This window comes from Drosophila navojoa, chromosome 2, assembly GCF_054131105.1.
Source record: "Drosophila navojoa isolate 15081-1374.11 chromosome 2, UAZ_NAV_1.0, whole genome shotgun sequence".
NCBI lineage: Eukaryota > Metazoa > Arthropoda > Insecta > Diptera > Drosophilidae > Drosophila > Drosophila navojoa.
Genome location: NC_142890.1, coordinates 17,414,890 through 17,434,577, shown reverse-complemented (window position 1 = coordinate 17,434,577; position 19,688 = coordinate 17,414,890). Strand labels below are relative to the sequence as shown.

General features: G+C 41.5%; 2 protein-coding genes across 3 annotated transcripts in view; both read left to right on the top strand.

Annotated features, from left to right (window-relative positions):
- The window catches only part of dpr11 (defective proboscis extension response 11), a 67,722-nt gene that overhangs the window by 22,038 nt on the left and 25,996 nt on the right, over positions 1 to 19,688 (top strand). For both annotated transcript variants that reach the window (XM_018113681.3, XM_089259411.1), the window contains exon 2: positions 7,935 to 8,863. In XM_018113681.3, coding sequence (XP_017969170.1) covers positions 8,668 to 8,863 — 196 coding nt within the window. In that variant the 5' untranslated portion in view covers positions 7,935 to 8,667. The remainder of the gene's footprint in view (positions 1 to 7,934; positions 8,864 to 19,688) is intronic.
- Positions 417 to 1,305, top strand: LOC149092204 (uncharacterized). Its single transcript, XM_089256512.1, has one exon. It carries the CDS (start codon positions 624 to 626, stop codon positions 1,233 to 1,235), a length of 612 nt encoding a protein of 203 aa, XP_089112638.1. The 5' UTR covers positions 417 to 623; the 3' UTR covers positions 1,236 to 1,305.

Below are 19,688 nucleotides of genomic sequence, written 5' to 3'. Positions count from 1 at the left end.
TGGCCTTTTCTCGTTTGGCTTCTGCATTTTTCAAGCCAACTTAAATATTAAAGCGCTGTTTGCGGTGCGGCGTCTCGGGATCTTCGCAGCGCCCCGATGGAAGGGCTGCCGGGCGCGACCAACAATTTAGCTGTCGAGCGGCTCATAGTGTTGACACCCGTGGGAAAATGTTTTAATAATGTGTGTAAAGAGTTGACAGCCTGGCCGAAAAATACAAAATTAAATGGAAGTTGCGTGAAAAGTGCCAAACTTTTATTTTCAACGTCTTCTTCGGGGACCCTTGTGGTTATTATAAAGCATGGGAAAATATATTCAGATCCACATTAGCTTTTCTTATTGAGTCTACAGCAATATTTGTGATGATACATCGTATATCAGTTGGTGCCAATAGTAATTGTTATACGATTAATATCGGCTATTTTCCTTTATAAATGTTTATCGATTTGAACAGAAATATTTGCGACTGTCACTGCGACTAGCAACAAAAGTTACAGGCTGCATATATCGGCGCTAGGCGATATTTCTAAGTTCCATCTCTAGAATAACCTATTGCAGCTGATTTAAAACCGCGTGGTCATAAAGCAGGAAAGCTTCAATCTTAATTTCAACTCAAAAAATAAAATATGAGCGATTCTGATCTAGAAATGGAGGATTTGAAGTCAAAAGGCTTCCGTCTCCGTCTGCCAAAGGTGGCGCCCCTAGAGGACGATTTTGAGAATATGGACATTAATAATCCGAGCGTCCGCGTGGAGACTGTGGCAACCACATTACAGGACTTGGCTTATCAGGAGTTTCTCTTCGAGATGGACGTGCCCCGTTCGAGAATGAATCCAGACAAGGAAGAGGGCGTACCGCTGTACAAGGCATACTCCTTGGATCTGAAAACGGTGATGCGGCGTCTCTTCCACGGCGCAGTTGACAACTGCGGGCGCGTTCTCTGCGTGGAGGATCAGCTCATTATGGACGTGGCCAAGAAGCTAAAGCGTGGCATTTTCCAGCCACGCAAAGCGAATTGGGAGAGTCCCCTTCTCTTACGCCTCGTGCCGGCCATCGCCCTGGATCGCAGCATGGGCGCCGTCGTGGCCTATGGCATGGGCCAGTTGCTGATCCGCAAGAAGAACGATCGCAAGAAACGGATGATCTTCAAGGGCTACACACGGAATCTTTACACGCAGCAAGTTCTGATCAAGTCGGTGGCGCAATCTCTACTAACTCGCAACGACGTGGAAGACTAGAGACTAAAACAAATGAAATTTGTGTTGAAATCTAACTATCATACGATTTAACTACTAAACAAGAGCTTAACAATCCAACAATTAAAAATCTCTAACGCAGCCTTGTCTTGTCTTAATATTATTAGCTTTGTGGCTTGCACTAACATCTTAACGCTAACCACTAAAAATACCTATACTCAGCTCATGCTGCGATTGGTTGGGCCTTGCAGTGCGTCAGCTTTGATTTTTACATTAACGACCTTTCCTCAAACAAAAGCTGCATTGATTTGCATGCATATAGGCTATAAATTACTGGAGCGTACACTTGCGTGCATAATTAGCCAGCTGGAGAAGACATTATACTCGGGGCGAAACGGAAAGTGGGTGTGCTCAGCATATAAAAGACATAAATAAACACCCAGCGTAGATGTTTGCAAATTTATTAGCAAACAAAAGATTTATTAATTCAAACGCTTTGCAGCATCAGCAGATACGAAAGTCTTTGGGCTTTAATGCATTATTGTTGCAATTGTTGTTGTTGTTGTTGCTGCTGTTGTTGTTGTTGTTGTGTAGAGCATACAAATATAGCTTAAGTTGCATGCAGTCAAACAAACACTAAAGTTATATCCGGATACACATTTGTGTGTGTGTGTTTGCACTGTTTAAAATTCGCTTGAATTTTGTGCAAATTTGCATATGTGCGCATTTTGTGCATTTTCTATATAGAATTTCAGTTCCGGCTCGTTTAGATAGCGCTGCATCCTGCATCCATCTCCCTCCCACATGCAATTATGCAGCATTTAAGAATGCAACAACATAAATGGCCTGCTCTTAGCCAAAAAACCAAACCAAACCGAAATAGTTCAGCAATTGGCCTCAGCCTCATGCCCGTTCAAGTTACACTGGAAACCCCCTCAGTCAGTTGGGCTTGAGGGGGGAAACTTAATTACATGTGGGCCTTTGGGGTGCGTTGACCGTGTTGTGCGTTTCACAGCAAATAAGCGTTCGGCTGTCTCAAAGCACTTGCCATAAATTCAATTTTTATTAAGTTTTTAAGCCGATATTTCACTGTGCAAGTTTTTGGCAAATGAATAAATGCTGCTGCTAAGCGTACACACATACATGACATGCACAAGCACACATACACAGGTACACATCATATGTATACAAACTACAGAGTGAAAGTTCTAGGCCTTTGGAAATGATTAAGTGCATGCAATTTATAAAGAGATCAAAGTTTATAGCATTTGCTACCTTGCCATGTTGTGATTTATCAGCAAAAATCTGTCGGGTCGGTTGCTCACTGACTGGGTGGCTGACTGACTGGGTGGCTGGGTGGTGCTGCTGCACTAGGAGATACGCTGTAAGACAAGTAAAAATGCCCGAACATTAACTTATGATTAAAATTTATTCAAGCAATATTTTCTCTACAAATTTATGTCCTCCTTGACCATGGGATGTCATGCAAAGAAAATTAATATTATTTTTACTTCGTAGTTCCGCAACTTGGTCATACAAATCTCATTTAAGAATGGAAGTATATTACTGTAAACTAAACTAGCATTTTATTTAATTTGTATACCATTTGAGATCTAGTTGCTTTAAAGCTGTCTTAAGCTTGACTAAGCTTTCTACTTAATTTTGCAAAAGCAGCAGCCAAATACAACAACAACAACAGCAACAACTAAAGCTGCAAAGTGTGTCCATTTACTGAAGCTGATCCCAAGGAAGAAAAAAAAATATATATATAAACCTGAGATTTTTATAGTCGGGTTTATTTTTGTTTTATTTGTTGCTGTTGGTCGTTAGCTGCAGAGAGTTGAGCATCAGTTGCGGCAGCTGCTCTTCGAGTCGTTGGGGCAATATTTTCTTTTATAGACTTTACGTTTTGTATCCCAGTTGTACAGGCCGAGCCAGTCCGCACGGCACGCCCACAGCCCACAGCCCACAGCCCACACAATCCACTCGCTTGACCTCTTCAGACATATTTTCGCTTAGAAGACAAAAGAAGAAAAAATTGACTTTTATGTGCGAATATTGGTACAGAGGTGGGTGGATGTGTGTGTGTGTGTGCTAGTGAGTGTGTCTGTCTATGTGTGTGTGTGTGTTTGTGTGTTGGTTGCGAAAGTTTTTGGAGAACGTGCTCACCGTTCAGCTATCTGTGGCTCGGCTTTGGTCAGCTCTTATGGATTATGAAAGATATACATACATATACAGTTATTCCTTTGCCTCTCATAAAGAGCATGACTTATTTCTCAGCATAGCTTGCGTGGGCGTGGCCACAGCCCCAGAGCTGCTCTACTATGCCATTTCCTGATTGCCTGACGCATATTAGCTATGCGAAAGCCCGTCCAAAAATAGCTCAAAGAGACGAAATGAGCTGAAAAAAGAGGGAATTGAGCGCATTATAAAAGAGAAAGCTGATTGACTTTAAAGTGTCTTCAATTCAAATGGCTTCTGATGAATTCAATACACTTAATGGTTTCTCTCGATCGAGCTGAGCTGCGGAAGCAGTGAAGCCCGCACTTCAGTTGCAATTTCTTTTACCGAATAGAGATACATTAAAACTGAAAACATTTTCGTAAATATTTGCAAGTTGTATTTGTAAGTAACACAATGAAAGGCAGACAGATATATGTATGTATACATACATATATATATGTATATAAATACATATACATAAATGGAGCGAAGCCTTTATAAGCAACACAACAAATTCTCGACATGATGACAGACTGACAAGCAGACAGACGAACAACCAAGTGTGTGTGTGTGTATGTGTGTGGTTCACTCTTTTGCCAGAACTCAATGTCTCGACTTCAAATGTGGACAGTTGCACGTGCCAGCGGAATGGACATAGACATAGACATAGACACAGACACAGACATGGGCCATGTCAGAGAATAAAGTTTGTGCAAAATGTTTGTATGCCATATAGCGTACAACAAGAATGGGCCCGCACCCTTGCCCTCGCCCGCTGCCCACATATGCTCGTGTATGTAGATGTGCCTATATAGTTGACCAAGATACGCATCTCGCAACAGCAGCAGCCGCCAGTGGAGCTGGAGTTTGGCAGCCTATGGGGTTTGGGGCATAAAAACATTAATTCAGTCGAAGGTCGAACAACTACTACATCCACACTCACACACACACACACACACACACGAGCAGCATGTAGCTCGTTATAAGCCAGTGCAGGGTTGAGACTTGTCAAAGAGAGAGAGAGAGAGAGGAGGGAGGGGAGTCTAGGTTAGATGGGGCTTTGGGTCGTCAACGCTGTCTCACTCCAATAACATAAAAATTTGTTGTTGTAAATCTGCTCAGCACTTTGTGCGTGAGTGTAGCACAGTTTAATAGCAAAGCACACACACACACAGACACACGCACACACACTTAAATACGGCGGCATACACGTAATCTGTTGTGTAATGTCTTTAGTTGTGTCAACTGTGCTACATGTTGTGCCCCAGCAAGAGCAACAGCAACAGCAACAGCAACAGCAACAGCAACAGCAACAGCAACAACAAAAACAACAACAACAACAGCAACAGTGATGGCAAATCAAGCGTTAGGGCGAGCGGGGAGCAGGCATTGTCCGTTGTGCGCTGTCTGCCGAGGCAAAAACAGATTCAGAGTGAGTGCGAAAAATGGCAGCATGCTGAGTGCTCCACGCTCTTTCTCAGTCAAGTTGAAGTTTTGAAACAACATTTAGATAAATTTCCCCCGAGAGTTGCCCAACGCGTTGCGTTGCTACAAAAAAAAAAAAAAAGAGAGGAATACATTGCTAAAAGAATCATGTAGTTGTTACAGCAATAACAGCAACAACAATTGGCCATTGCAGCTGAAAATGTAAAGCGAAACTATCTGAAAGCCAACTGAATATAATGTTTTCAAAATGTCCAACAAACTTCGACTACAGCAGAATTCATTCACTGCATTTTAATTGCAGCTTTTAGTTTTCCTGGAACATTTTAATCAATATAACTAAACTTTGATTAAAACAAGTCAGGGAAACAATTCATAATTCAGGCTTTATCAGTCATGAACAGGACTTTAATGAAGTGTAATTAACTTGGCTGAAGAGTGAAAGGCTTCAGCATAATGAAGCGCTACTAAATACAAGGCATGGCAAATAATTGTTCATTATATTAAGTATATATAAATACGGGCATGTCTTTAATTAATTAAAAACTTTTTTTATATAAAGTAGTTAAGGTTTCTAGTTCAATTCCCTATTAAATGCAATAATAAATAAATAAATAAAAATAAAAATGAAGAGTTAAAATTATAACTGATATGTACATATGTAAAAAATAAAAATACAATAAAATAAAATAAAAAGCAAAAATAAAAATAATAAAAATAAAATAAAATAAAAAATCAAAATAAAGATAAAATAAAATAAAAATAAATTAAAAATAAAATTAAAATTTATAATTTATTTAATAAATTAAAAATAAAGTAAAATGAAAATAAAATAAAATAAAATAAAAATAAATTAAAAATAGAAAAAAATTTATAAAAATATGTAATATATATATTTTATGTTTAATATATAATTATTCATACATATATATTTCTTATACTCCCGTTCTCCTTCTCATTTGTAAACTACTTAAATTCCAATCGAAAATTTGACACTCACTTTACCCATAATTGCTTAATTATGCTGAAACCAAGCCAAAGTCAGGGGCATGTTGGAGTTCGTGTGTTGTTTGCTTTAATTGCACATGCCACATTACCTCAGATACTCCTTTTCATCGGCAGCCGCTCCTCAATAGTCGAAGGTCGTAAAATGGCTGAAAATGTTTGACTTTGTTCACTTGGAATAAGTAAGAGCTGCTCTATTTAGTTGCTCGACTGTGCACTTGGTGGTTTCGCCATTAAGCTATTATGGGCGGGGGCTGTCGCAGTGGAGTATGTCATGTGGTTGCCATTTCGTTGCGATGATGGCATTTCATACTGGCTGGGAAGGCGAGGGGGAAGGCGCACAGACGAATAGAAAACACTGCTCAACCGAATTGAGTAACATTTGTGGCATAGCTGTTGCCAAAACTTTAGCACAAATTTCATCGAGCTAAATGTCAAGTCATTAATATTCAAGCCATAAAGGCTTTGCCACATCCACACAAGCACAGACACGCCCACACACACACACAGACACACATACGCACACACGTATATATACACTTATTCCAGGAATTTAAAAACTCTGTTTCAACAACGACAGCTCAATGTGGCCTCGACTGGCAAATAATATTTAATTAGAGAATTGTTTAGACAAACTTTTTAATTACGTTCATCGTTGTGTGAGTGCGTGTTTGTGTGTGTGTGTGAGTTATTAAGCGACCCGCATAAATCTTCAGATGTGTCTGGGGCTTCAAATTTTCGTGAAAAATGCACGCTCGACTGGTCGCTCGACTCTCGTGCAACGCCCTTGTCTGCGCCCACCGCCCACCGCTCACCGCCCACCAAACGGGATGCACGCTGCCAGCAGCGAGGATCTGCCACGCCACGCCCTGCCACGCACCGCCTCTGCATGCCGCCCTTTTGGCTCTGTGTGCTGGCTGACAGCCGGGACGAGCTGTGACCGTCAGCTGCATAAATTTCAAGCGACAGCAACATTAAAGTCAACATTTTGCCAGTGGCCTACATTTGCGAGGAGCAGTGGAGCGGTGGAGTGGTGGTCCTTCGCAAGGGAACTGGGCGCTCAGTTCTGGCCTGGGAGCTGATACTGGAAAATGGTACAGCTCCTGCTGCTGCGAGTGTCCTTTTAGCTTGACTGCCTCCGCCTTTCGCTTTCGCTGACATGTTGCTGCACACACACAGGCACACACAGACACTACTTATGTCATATGTGTGTGCGTGTGTGTGTGTTTTTATGTAGATGAGTTGGCAGTAACGTGCGCAAAATTATGAAGATGAATTTCTCTGTGGCATTTTTTTCTTAGTCACTTTTTTCCCCATTGAAAATAAAAGAAATTGTAAGCCTCTGAGTAGCTCAAAGAGCATAATTTCCACTGCAGTCACAAAGACGGACGTTGCCTGAGCCATTGCACGGCTTTAAGCTGCTCTTAGCAGAATATGAAACTCTGCAGAAAAAAAAAAGAAAATAAAATACATTCAACGTTGAAGAGCCAAATTATATCTTTAATTATATTTATATCTTTAATTAATATCAAAATAACTAAGTGTTGATCATACCAAGTTCTCATTATGTATTGTAAAAGTAAATTCAATAATAAATAATTTTATTTACATTTTATTTTACTCCCTTTGGCATGTCTTCGGGGCAGCCGTGCTAATTTGCTGTGAGGCCGCACTCTAAACTGTTTCAGGGCTAATTAGATAAGAGGCAATACAAATGGAGTGATGCATTTTAGTGATATGTGTTGCGGCGCTCAATACAAATTGCATTAGCTGCGGCATGTGGCAGGGCCAATTGGGTTCACTAAGTCCGCAAATGGCGCAACTTGAGATAATTAATTGAGCGCAAAACTAAACACGAGAGCAGCAAAAGCAATTATCTACAATAATACTCAGACTAACACACACACACAGACATTCGAGATTGTGCTGACCACACACACACACTCAGACGCCCATCAATAGAGCCAAGTAGAGTAAATCACTTGGCATTTAGCAGTCCAAAAATAAATCGATTCTCGACTACTATTAACGCTACATTAAAAACCCTGATTGCCCTTTGTTTCATTCCAGATAAATGCGCCAGCAGACAAACAGACAGACACGAGTCCAAGGGATACGAAATTGGCTCCCAAACCTGACAGATGTTGTTTTCCCAACAAGAATAACAATTCAGCCGAGTAGCTCAAGTGGAACCCAGCCGAACATGGCATTGGGCCAAGGCTTATTTACAAAGCAGCAAATGGAGTGTGTATGAAAATAGCAGAGACTAGAACAACAACAGCAACAGCAACAGCTTTAGATCAAAACTGATAAACTAAAACAATAAACAAATAAATAATCGTATGCAAAAATTATCATCAGAAAGAAGCGTAGAAGCTCTGGCTCCATAAAATTGGCCATAAAATCAAAACGACAACGACTGAGCCGTCCCATAAAAAAGCGTCGATTCTTCGGCTCCAGTAAACAATTTATATTGCATACATACATATACATATATATCACGAATAAGTTTTATTTGGCGAATTCCGTCAGCGTGTGCACAAACCAGGTCCTTGCACATTGCGTATACGCCACGTGTTGCCAGCGTCAGCAGAAAATATAAACCGACAGTGAGAGAGAGCGAGAGAGAAAATATAGTTTGATTTTATTTTTGGCTAGGTGCTAAATGCGTTTACATATCTCTGGCGCGGCAATTGCCGCCTCCGCCACCAGTGCAGCGAAATAGAAGTGAAAGTGCAAAGATTCGCATTATTTCTGCGTAGGCGAACATTAATCTCTGGCTAGGCGAGGCGAAGGGCGCAGTATGCTGCGCTTGTGGAAAAATCGATCCAAAATGCGAACAGACGCCGCTAGCATGAGCAGCAGCAGCACCACCAACACCAACTCCACTAGTACCACCACCACCACCACCAGGACCACATTCACCGACAGCAGACAGCCACATCGCACCAAGCGGCTGGCACAGTTACTTATTGGCGGCATCCTCTGCATGACAATTGGTAAGTTGTGAAAAGTATTTTTGCGAAAATATTATTTAAAAGCATTCCGGTGATTATTGCCCTGATTGCAATTACAATTTCAATCACTTTATTTGCGCTTACTTAATTAGTGTTTGCCGCTCCTCGAGCTAATTAACAAAGTGCCCGAAATGCTTTTGGGCTAATTAATCAAATTAAAAGCTTTCATTGCACTCAGACAACCCAAAAGTTTGCCTGACCTCAGCTTACGCATTTATGATTAAGTATATTGCCGAAACTTGGCCAACTGATGCAAAGCAAATAAGTAATTGGTTTATTTGAAAGTTGCCTTCATTCGTCATGAGACAGGTAATGCCAGTCGATTGAGTTGGATTTAGAAATATTTTAAGGCTGAAAACACAATGAGAAAATCATATATAGAAAGGACTTGCATACAGTTAGACAGTTAGAAATTCTCCAACTCTGTTGTTAGCTTTAAGCTAGTATTTAATTATTATACTAGACCCAATTTGTAATGTATTACAATGAAATGCTGGAGCGCATTCCACTTTAGCTGCAGCTCCATGGCAGACATGTGCGAGCATGCACGATGTATGTCCCTCAGCATATATACTTAACATTTGAACTGATCGAGTGCCCGGGTGATATTTTTTTAACTCAGTCCTTAGGGGCTGGCACACATTTGCAATTGCTGGCAGCGCAGTTCGATTGCAGTGCAGAGTGGAAAAAATATTAAATTAAATGAGAACGAATTGTCGCCAATTAGATACCCTTTCATCTTTCATATGAGAATGCATAAACTGTATAGCAGAAGTAAAATGGGCGGAATTTGCATTCAGATTTTCTATGCCGGTTACAACAGGATGAATTTCATTTAACTAACTCATGTATGGGGCATTCAGGCTCTAATCCAATATTGCATGCGAGCTGCCAAATTGGTTTAACTCTTTGGCCAGAGCAAGTGTTGCCGCAGCTGGTTGCATAAATTGCGCCTGCTCTTTTTTTTTTTTTTTGTTGGTTTGACACGCATTCGTCCTGTGGGCTAACAGGGCTATATTTTTTTTGCCATTTTTTTTTTTATTCAGCGCCTGCATTTGCCACGTGCTCGCATGCAAATAGTCACATTCAATCGTACGTGCACTTCATGTTGAAACGGTTAACTCACTTAGCCAAGAGGCTGCCAATTCTCCGCCTTCCGCCTGCCGCCCCCCACACGGCCGGCGGCTTAATCACGGCGCCATTCAGCCTAAAATTGCTTTAACTTTGCCCTTTAATTGGCTTTACTTAGAGCTTTTCGCTGGAAAAGTGTTGACTGAAAATCTGGATTGCACAAAACCAAAAAAGCAAAAAAAAAAATGAGGAAATTTATGCTTGCCCCATTGCTGTTATAAGAAGCTATTAGCGTACTTTTCCCTGTCGCCGCAGACCTAAAAAAAAAAAAAACACAGCAGAAGTGAAAAAAAAGGCAAAACATGAGAACATAATTCATGAGCTCCGGCAAAATGTTGAATTGTAAATGATCAAGCGAGAGACAGAGGACGGCTGAAAAAAGTAAATGGGGAAGCAAAAGGCAACGCAAATGAGCAGACAAATATGACAGAGTGAGCGAGAGAGACAGGAAGAGAGAGAGAGAGAGGGGAGGAACCGAGATGGGAGCCATAAAGAATTCTGTTGGATTTGTGTGTCATAACGGGGCTCGCTGTGCGAGTCGAGGCAAAAACTTTACAGTTCAGCCCCCTCCATGCAGCCCCAATAACTAATAACTAGTACCTCAACTTATATCGTGCTTATAAAATATCTTTATTGATTTTTCGCTCTACGCTTTGCTGAGAGTTTCACAGCCAATTCCCAGCCCCGCAGCCTCATTGACTTTTGCCTCTTGCCTTGGCTCGGCTTGGCTTGGCACTGGGCGTAAGATTGATTTATTTGCCACTGCGTTTCACAGAGGGATGGGGCAGAAGCAAGGGGCAGGGGGTCTCCATTTTCTTTTTTTTTAAAGCATTATTCATAACTTTTTCCATGCGGTTGCGGCTTTGCTGTAATTTATTTCTGAAGCAGCTCCAAATAAATTGACCGAAATTTGTTAGCATTTAAAAATGATTTGCATGCCGGCCAGGCGGCCCGCCTCCATCTCCTGCGAATGACCCGGCCGCCCTCAAGCGCAGCCGATTGGCTCCCCATTCGGCTGCTCCATTGGCCATCGAGTCTTGGTGGGGTCAAAAGAAAAACTAAGACTTTCGGCCACACTTAAGCACTGTAATGTGCGTGAGCAGCCACGTTACGTATACGCCATGCAGTCCGTCTATAAATTATGGCTATAAAAATAAAATCAACGGCGGCTTGCTTTGGCTCTGGGGCAGCGTTACATTGTTTTCATTTCGCTTTCCATTGCTTTATTTATTTTGTTGGTCGCATTTTACTTATGAGCTTTATTTTAGTTTTTTTGTCTTTATTTTTTGGCTATTTTTTCGCTGGGTTGTGGGAAAACTTTTCACTTTCCTTTTTAGCTAGGGACATTATTTCAGTGCTTTCATTTCCGTCCGTTTTTGGTTTTATTGCAGTTTTCAGCTGTCGCAGTGGCTGTCTCTCGAATCCTTGCGCCCTGCTCCGGCTGCTGTTCCACTTTCCGATGCCATTCACGCATTTTGCCTGTTTGTTTTTGTTTTTTTTTTTGTTGTTTTTTTTTTCCGCCGAAATAAATATAAAAAAATTCGCTTCCAGTTCCGTCTGCCATTTTCACGAATTTTTCTTCTGCAGCATAGAAAGAATTTTGTGACGCTGCCTTTTGCTACTTTGGCTTTTGTCGGCGCACTTTATCCATTCGCGTTCGCGCGCAATGTCCCTCTCCAAAAAAAAGAGCAGAAAACAAAAGCAAAACAATGAAATGAAAAATTATAGCTGTCAACCCGCTACCTCCGCTCCGCTGCCGCTGCCTCCTGCTTTGTCAGTGTAAATGTGTTTTTGCCATCAATTTTTATTGCAAGCAGAGTGTATCAATAAATTTTACAGCAATGTGCGGATTTAAAAGCAAAACTGCATTGGCTTTCCGCTCCTCTACTCCCCTGCCCAATCTCCTCTCTCCACTCACCAATCCCACACACACACAAGCTATGTAGCCTGACCTGCTGTCAGCACCTTATGGGGCCATTGTGTTGCTTTATGACATTCCAAGTTGGGCATAAAATGCTCTTTCGAATTGCGGCTAAATTTGCCTTCAATGCTGCCGACTCGGCCTGTGATTGTCATTTGGGTCTTTAAGAGGTTTACCGTATGCACCAATTAGTCCTAATTGGCCAATAAAAATGTATCTATCAACGATGAAAGGCGGCTTAGGCATTCCATGCAACTATACAGATATACATATATGCATATACATATATATTTGTTCGAGTGAATTTTTATACAACGCCTGTCAACAGGCGAAAAGGTTTAATAATTCGCTACGGAAATTCCAGTAAAATATTTTACTGTTGGCATTGCAAAGCGGTTTTCGAAAATAGTTTGACTGGAATGCCATCGATGCCCTCAGCGTAATTAAAGCGTTTTATAGTGCCTAGGCCAGCATATTCACATAGATATATTGATTTTCCTTCCGAATTTGCCAGCAGCTTTTAATATTTGTTGTCAGTGTTGGAAAAGGTCATAAAATAGCCATCATGCCTCAGCTTATCTGCTGAATTTATAGCACATGGGCAAAACAAAGCGATCATAAACAAAATCAATATGCTTTATATCAAAATTAATGGAGCTGCAATTTCACAAGTAGCACACACACACACAGGCACACACACACACACTCTGACACATATATGAACAGCAGCTGGGAAAAGTGTTGACAGCTGCTTTTATTCACCTGTCAGACACAGAAGCCGCTAAACTGTTGATAAGAGGAGGACTGAAGACAGAGCCGGCAGCTGGGCGTCAGAGCGTTCGGACCAGCTCCGGCAGCTATGCATCCGGGTATCCCCCATTTGACGGGAATCTGGGAAAATGCTGGGTGCTGGCTGCTGGGTGCTGCGGCTGTCGAGGCAATCAACAGGGGACCAGACACAAGCGCTGTGACAGCCCAGCCAATAAAATTCCCTCACAATCATTTATCAATAACTTTCAGAGCTGAGCGATAGAACTTCAGCACCGCCCAGCCCCCCCGGCAAGCCCACGAGGGCGGGCTGGACACAGCATTACATGATAACGTGCAAAAAGAATGGAAATATGAAACAATCATGTATAAGTGCTGCAGAAAATATTCCAAGTGCTTGCTCCGAGGACGGAAAACAAAAGGAAAAACATTAACATCAAGCCACAGCTCAACGATGTCCGGACATCGCTGGACTCTGTCAGGCTCTGTGTAAATGTCACAAAGTTCGAGCGATTATAAATGACGTCGGATGTCGCTTGACAGTGAAATATATATTTTTTGAAAAGCAGCAGCTGATAAAACGAATTGACACGAAATGCTGCTGAGCACTGAGCTAGATGGAGCTCAGCCATGGGGAGGATGACTAACTTTTATTTAGCTACTTTAGTATGTGATTCTCATTACAATATTCGCTTTAATTATTTATACATAGCGAGAAGTGTGACTCTATTTGTCTCCGAATAGAGCGACTCTACAAACTGAAAAACTGGTCAAAATGAAAATTCTGCGGCAGACAGCAAAAAAAGAAAAATCTGTCAAGATTTTAATTAATTTTTATCTGCGCTGTTGCTATCTGGCTTTTGCCTTCTGACGGCTTTTTAGCATAAAGTGAAGTGAAAATGTAATTCAATTTTGGCGAGAGGCGCTCTAGAGGTGGGCCCAGGGGAGCAGAGCAGAGTGGGGCTGGGCAGGAGCAGGAGGAGGAGGAGGAGCAAGTGCCCACTGCAGCTGACAGTTCAATTCGGTACAAGTGTCCCTGAGAGTTATTTGCCGTCGCCTTACTTTTATTTACAGCGAAGATCTCCATAGTGTGGAGCGCCTTTTGCAAGGCAAATGAGCGGCAGGGGTGCCACGCCCAGCCAGCTGGCAGCTCAGGGCAGGCCAGGCCAGGCCAGGCACGGCCCAGAGCCGAAAGCTCTCCAACAATATCTGATAAGCTGCATCATGCATTTGCATACTTCCGGCAATTTGTTTTTGTGCGAACCAAACGAATCGAGACAAATGCAATAAGCGCACAGTAAAAAAAAAAAAAATAAACAAGAAAAAAAAAAAAAAAAAAAAACATGCAAAAAACTAACATAAAAGCAAGAAGCATACGACGCATAAAGATAAAACCGAACGAGTGGATGCACTGCTTCCTGCTCCTACTCCTGCTCCTGCCCCTGCTACTGCTCCTGCTCCACAGACAACTGAAAGCCGGAGCACAGCCCGCATTGTGTATTCAAATTACGCTGCCGCATTGTTCCTGTTCCTTCCGTTTCAGCCAGCTCGTATCGTCATTGCCGAGTCCTCCCAATTACCCGATCCCTCAATACTCGATACCCTATCCCCTATTCTTGATCCCCCATCCCTCATCCCTAATCCTCCTCACGCCCGACAGTCGGCATCAGCGCGTTGTTTATTTACGTTGTTTGCCATTCGTTGAGCCCCTCGCCCGTCTCCCATCCCTCTGTTCTCTGCCGTCTTCAGCCCTCACATAGTTTTCAAAAATATTGTTACCCATAAATTCGGCGACACGCACCGAGAAAGAAAGAGAAGGAAAATTAGACAGAGAGAGAGAGCGCGCTGCATTTGTACTCACAAATTCTGACGCTTGTTTAGAAAGTTGTGCAACCCGCGCGGGTTGAATATCAACTTTGGACCTAGCCAAGTGCCCGCCTGTCACCCCTCCCCCCGCTCCGCAGAGACGAGCTACAGTTATGGTTAGTGTTATAGCAACAGTTACAGTTACATGTGTACTCTCTATCTGCGTGTGCATATATATTGTGTCAGCCATAAATCCATGTTATCGAAGGAAGGGATCTGCAGCGGCAGCAGCTCGTGCAGCCAGCTGCATCAGTTGCCATAAACCACTGTAATGAACTGCATTGTACTCTAAGTATGTGAGCTATATATAGGGGAGGGAAGTAGCCGAGAAACTTGTCGAGGCTAATAGTTAAATGGGTATTAAGAGGAGCCTCTAAATATACATATAAAAATCATATATAATATTGTTTACATATATCTTATGAAGGATTGACATATAAATATAAATATTTATACTCATATTTACATATATTTCTTACTCCAAATATACATAGATTCATTGAAAAATGTTATAGATATTATATAGACGCATTGCTATATATCCCATTGGTTGGTTAATGGACCCCTTTAAACATTGAATGCTTGCTATATATATATGCATGGGTTTAGTCCTTGATGTTATTCAAGTGACATTTCGAAATCTCCAAAGATTGACCTATATATGCAAATATTTGTGCGAACAGTTCACTGTGTCAGCTGTGCGATTGGCAGTGGGCGTTGGTAAATAATGCAAATCATTGGATTGTTTTCCTTTACAATACAATTTTTTGCTGGCGTTGACTCGCTGGAAAAACCAACCAGATCCAGATCTGGGGGGAAAAAAAATATTACAAATTGAAATGGCAAATGCTCGAATAGAAATACGCTGAAATGGAAACCTCTAATAAAACGAAAAAAGACATTTCCATTACTGCGATTAAATCGTTGGCTAGCCAAAAAGACAGAGAGACACTGAATGGAATCACATGGCCGGCTATAGTGGGGCAGAGGCTGGGGAAAGGGCGGAGACGTGGCGGCGTTTGGCTACATGCAGAATATCGCTCTGTTGTCCTTCCACATCAACGCGGCTGAGTGCGAGCCGGCGATAGGATATGCTATTGCTATTACTTCAATTGTTATTGTTTATATTCATTGGATGCTGCTGATGCTGCTGCCATAAAATACATACATTCATGGTTTTGATGTATATTTTTATGGCGCATAATATTAGCCCAACATAATTATCAATCTTTACGGCCTGGCGAAATGGCTAACATTAAATGAATCATGGCCAAGCGCATAGATACCACGCTGGCGGAAAGCGAGCGCTAACCCGCCAACGTTGCGTATGCGCGATGTGCTGCTGCACAATTGTCCCTCGGCCGGAATACCGGAACACCGGAATGGCGCATAAAGGCAAAAGGATTCGCCATTACACACGAGCACTCGCTGATAAAATTAGCAATTCCATGCCATTCGGTCGCCCATATTAGCAGCAAATATATTCATGCCGTCTGCCGGCGCACGGGCCGTACGAGTGCTGCAAAAGCGTGACGCTGCAGCGCTGTGTGAAATGCGGGCTGAACGTTTGCGGTTTGGCTCCGTTCCACCCCGAGCTGGTTCGGGTCGGCTCGACAGGAGTCGCCTAGCCTCGCCTCGCCTCGTCGAGGTTCTGTCAATGTTCATGCGGTTGTTTCCATGGCCCCCGCCACGCCCCGTTCAGGCCGTGTCTGGCTCGAGCGTTGGGGAATGCGGCCTGGACGCGTGTCGAAGCATCTCAGTCGGAAAATGGGTGACAATTCATGACAGTGCAATGCGCGTAATTTGCATATAGAGTCGAGCCATTGGGCCATTCGCCGACTCGCTGTGCTCGTCCCGGGATCCCAGTGTGCGCTTTTTCTCGCCTCTCTGTCAAATTCTCCAGTGAATTTTGTCCGCAGCTTTGGCACACACACACACACACACACACACCCACACACACTGCCACATTATGCAAAAATTCATTTTCAGTGCATTTTTGGTGCAGGCTAAAGAGAAAAAAAAAAGTGGTTCGAAATTTTAAATGCAAATGACACTCTGAAACAGGAGGCGTGGTGCAAACGTTGACAAAGTCAAGCACACAAATTGCGGTCGGAGCTGTCTGGATTAAAAACAAAATTAGTTTTCTTTTAATAAGCCAATGCAGCCCGGTAAAATCAGTTAGTTCGAGCCCCAACGAGAGCATATCCATACAAAAAAAAAAAAAAAAATTGAAATAGAGATATGTTGGCAAATTCATCGATCGAATCTGATAGCATATTTAAAAGGCATCCGAGCAGAGTTTGGAATTATAGCAAATTTTTCATAAAATGCCGACTAACTCCTGGGAATTTGGCTTCTAAATCCAGCATGAAATAAAAGCTAACTGCTGGATTTATTTTGTCAGAATGAAAATTGAAAACTAGAGCTCCAAATTGGATTTTTCGGCTTAAATAAATTGCATCATCAAATGATGTCAAATATCAATAATAAATTATTACGGAAAAAGCAAAAATCAAAACATGGAACGAAACAAAAGATTATAATTATTTTGCATTTTTATTTTAGTTTTAAAATGAGTAGTAATAAAATATTATTAATAATCAAGACATTTTTCAACAATTTTTAACTAAAAAAATTAATATATTAATATTTCTTATATCAAATTATATATTTAATAAAAAAAATATTTGATTACATAAATTTATTAAAAATAATGTAATTTTCCAATTTTATGTTTTACTATATAAAGTAATAAATATAAAAAAAAAAATTAAATTAAATATATTTATCTAAGTCCAACATTACAAATACTCATATTATCCAAGCGATAGCAAAATTAATATAGATTTAAAAAATAAAAATAAATTCAGATGGCTGACATCCTCAATTGAATAGCGAACTTTAAGCTGGGAATTTGCAGTGCGAGCTGTGTGGGTCGCATGGAATGCATGCCGCAAATACCAGAGGCGCTCACAGATCCTGCCTGGCTGCAGGCCAGGATAATGGAACTTCCATATACAAATAAACACGAGCTGTGTACGGGCGGCATTTGCCTCTTTTATTTGGTTTATACGACGGCAAACAATGTGAAATACTTGCGGTCTGAATGTGAGACGCAACACGCCAGCCAGAGCGCCGTGAATGGGCGAGTCTTCTGCAGTTGCTGTGGGGTGCGAAAGGAGTCGCTAGGTAAATGTAATGGGAGCCCGCGGCGAATAATACCAACCCAAGGCTGCAGGAAACACTCACCAAGGCAGCCAGGCAAGCAGCCAGGCAAGCTAGCCAGCCAGCCAGGCAGTCCAATGTTCCATTTTCTAAGGATCCTGGTAAAATAAAATGGGGAAAAAAGAAAACTAAAACGAAACGAAAGAACTTTAGCTGCTGCAACAACAAAAACAAGTGCAACTGCTGCAGTCGATTCATGAGTGCAGGAAATGCTTTATGACTCGGTCGACGTTTCCTCTGGCCCATAAACAGCGAGCAGGCAAATTGAAATCTTACTGCTGCGCCCTTCCCTTCCCGCCTCGCCCCAACCCCCCAACCACACAAAGCTGGCCAAAATTCGTAGCTGGCTTCCTTTGCACCAGCCGCATCCCTTACTATCGAACCCCCGCCGCGGCGCGCCGTTGCGTTGGCAACTTTTTTCAGCTTGCGCTAAAGGCGCAGCCAAAATGGCGTCGACTTTGACTGAATGCAGCAGCCAAAGGCTCTAACTGCTCATAATTTATGCTAACGGCAATTTAAACTTTGCCTGTTATTTATTAAAGCCAAGCAAAAGACTCTCCAGCTCCCCGCCTCCACGCGCATCTTATAGTTTGGCTAGTGTGAGTCGCGCTTTTTATTGAATGCAGCTGGTAAGTGTTACAGTGGGTGTGCTGCCCCACATTGTGCATAGAAATGGGGATTGAAAGAGAGCTATTTAATTAATTTTATGGTACAGACAAAGATGAATTTATCAGATGTAAAGAGCAATGTCTAGTCGGGCAGATAAATTAAAAAGTATTTGAAAAATTATGTTATCGTTTGAGATATCTAAATATTAAAGAGATATCTAAATATTATATATATACAAAATAATATTTATATTTATTAATTATCATTAAATAATCCAATGATAATGTATTTCTATTTTATTATTGATAATTAATAAAATATCAAATAGAGCTAATAGGAATAAGAAAGAGTTGAGTGGCCTTTCATGCGATATATTTTATAGTACAAATAAATGAAATATTAATAATATATAAATATTAATTAGATTATCACAAAATAATAAATAATAATAATGATATTGGTTCATGTTAATATAATTAATAAATATTATTAATATTTTTATTTTATTTTTATTTTTTTTTTTTATATATTTTTATTATATATATTTTTTTATTATATTTTTTTATTTTTATTTTAGTTTTTTTTTTTCTTTTTTCGTTTGTCTCAGCTCGATTTGATTTAAGTTTATTTCTCCTTTTTCGGGATGCATTTTTGGTTGGGTATACAGCCTTTAACTGCTTCAATTAATTTTCAGTTTTATCGCCAGCCGATCTGTCAATAGAATAAATACTGAAATTGTAGATTTTCGGTCCTGTTTGACTGACCTAATGCCACTGTTTGTTATTGGCACTCGGACGGAGCAGCGTTTCGGCTGCTGTTTGTTGCCTGCTGCCTACTGCCAAAAACTGACCCAAATTTACGGGCAGCCCACGGGGTGGGGCCAGTGTCTGGGGTGTGACGGCCTGGTTATTCTTGTGCTTGTTCTTGTTTGTTTGTCCACCCACCCCTGCCGAGTCTCCTGCTCCTGCTCCTGCTCCTACTGCTGTCCGTCTCTGGTCTGTTCCCCGCAGCCAGAGTGTCGTCGCAGAGTGCCATCAAATTGTTGCCGCTGTAGGGCGTCACCAAACTGAGTTGGAGCCAAGTGGTGTGTGTGTGTGTGTGATGCTGTTTATGTGTCTTTCTGTTGTTTGTGTGTGTGTGTGTGTGTGTGCTTTAGTTTGGTTTGAGGCAACTCTGGCACGTAGCGCTCCACAATTTGAGTGAGTCACCGCCAGCACCAGCCAGAGAGAGCCTCGGCAAGCAGTGTTGCCTCTAGACGAGTTAAGTGTTTTATATTTTCGTTTAGCA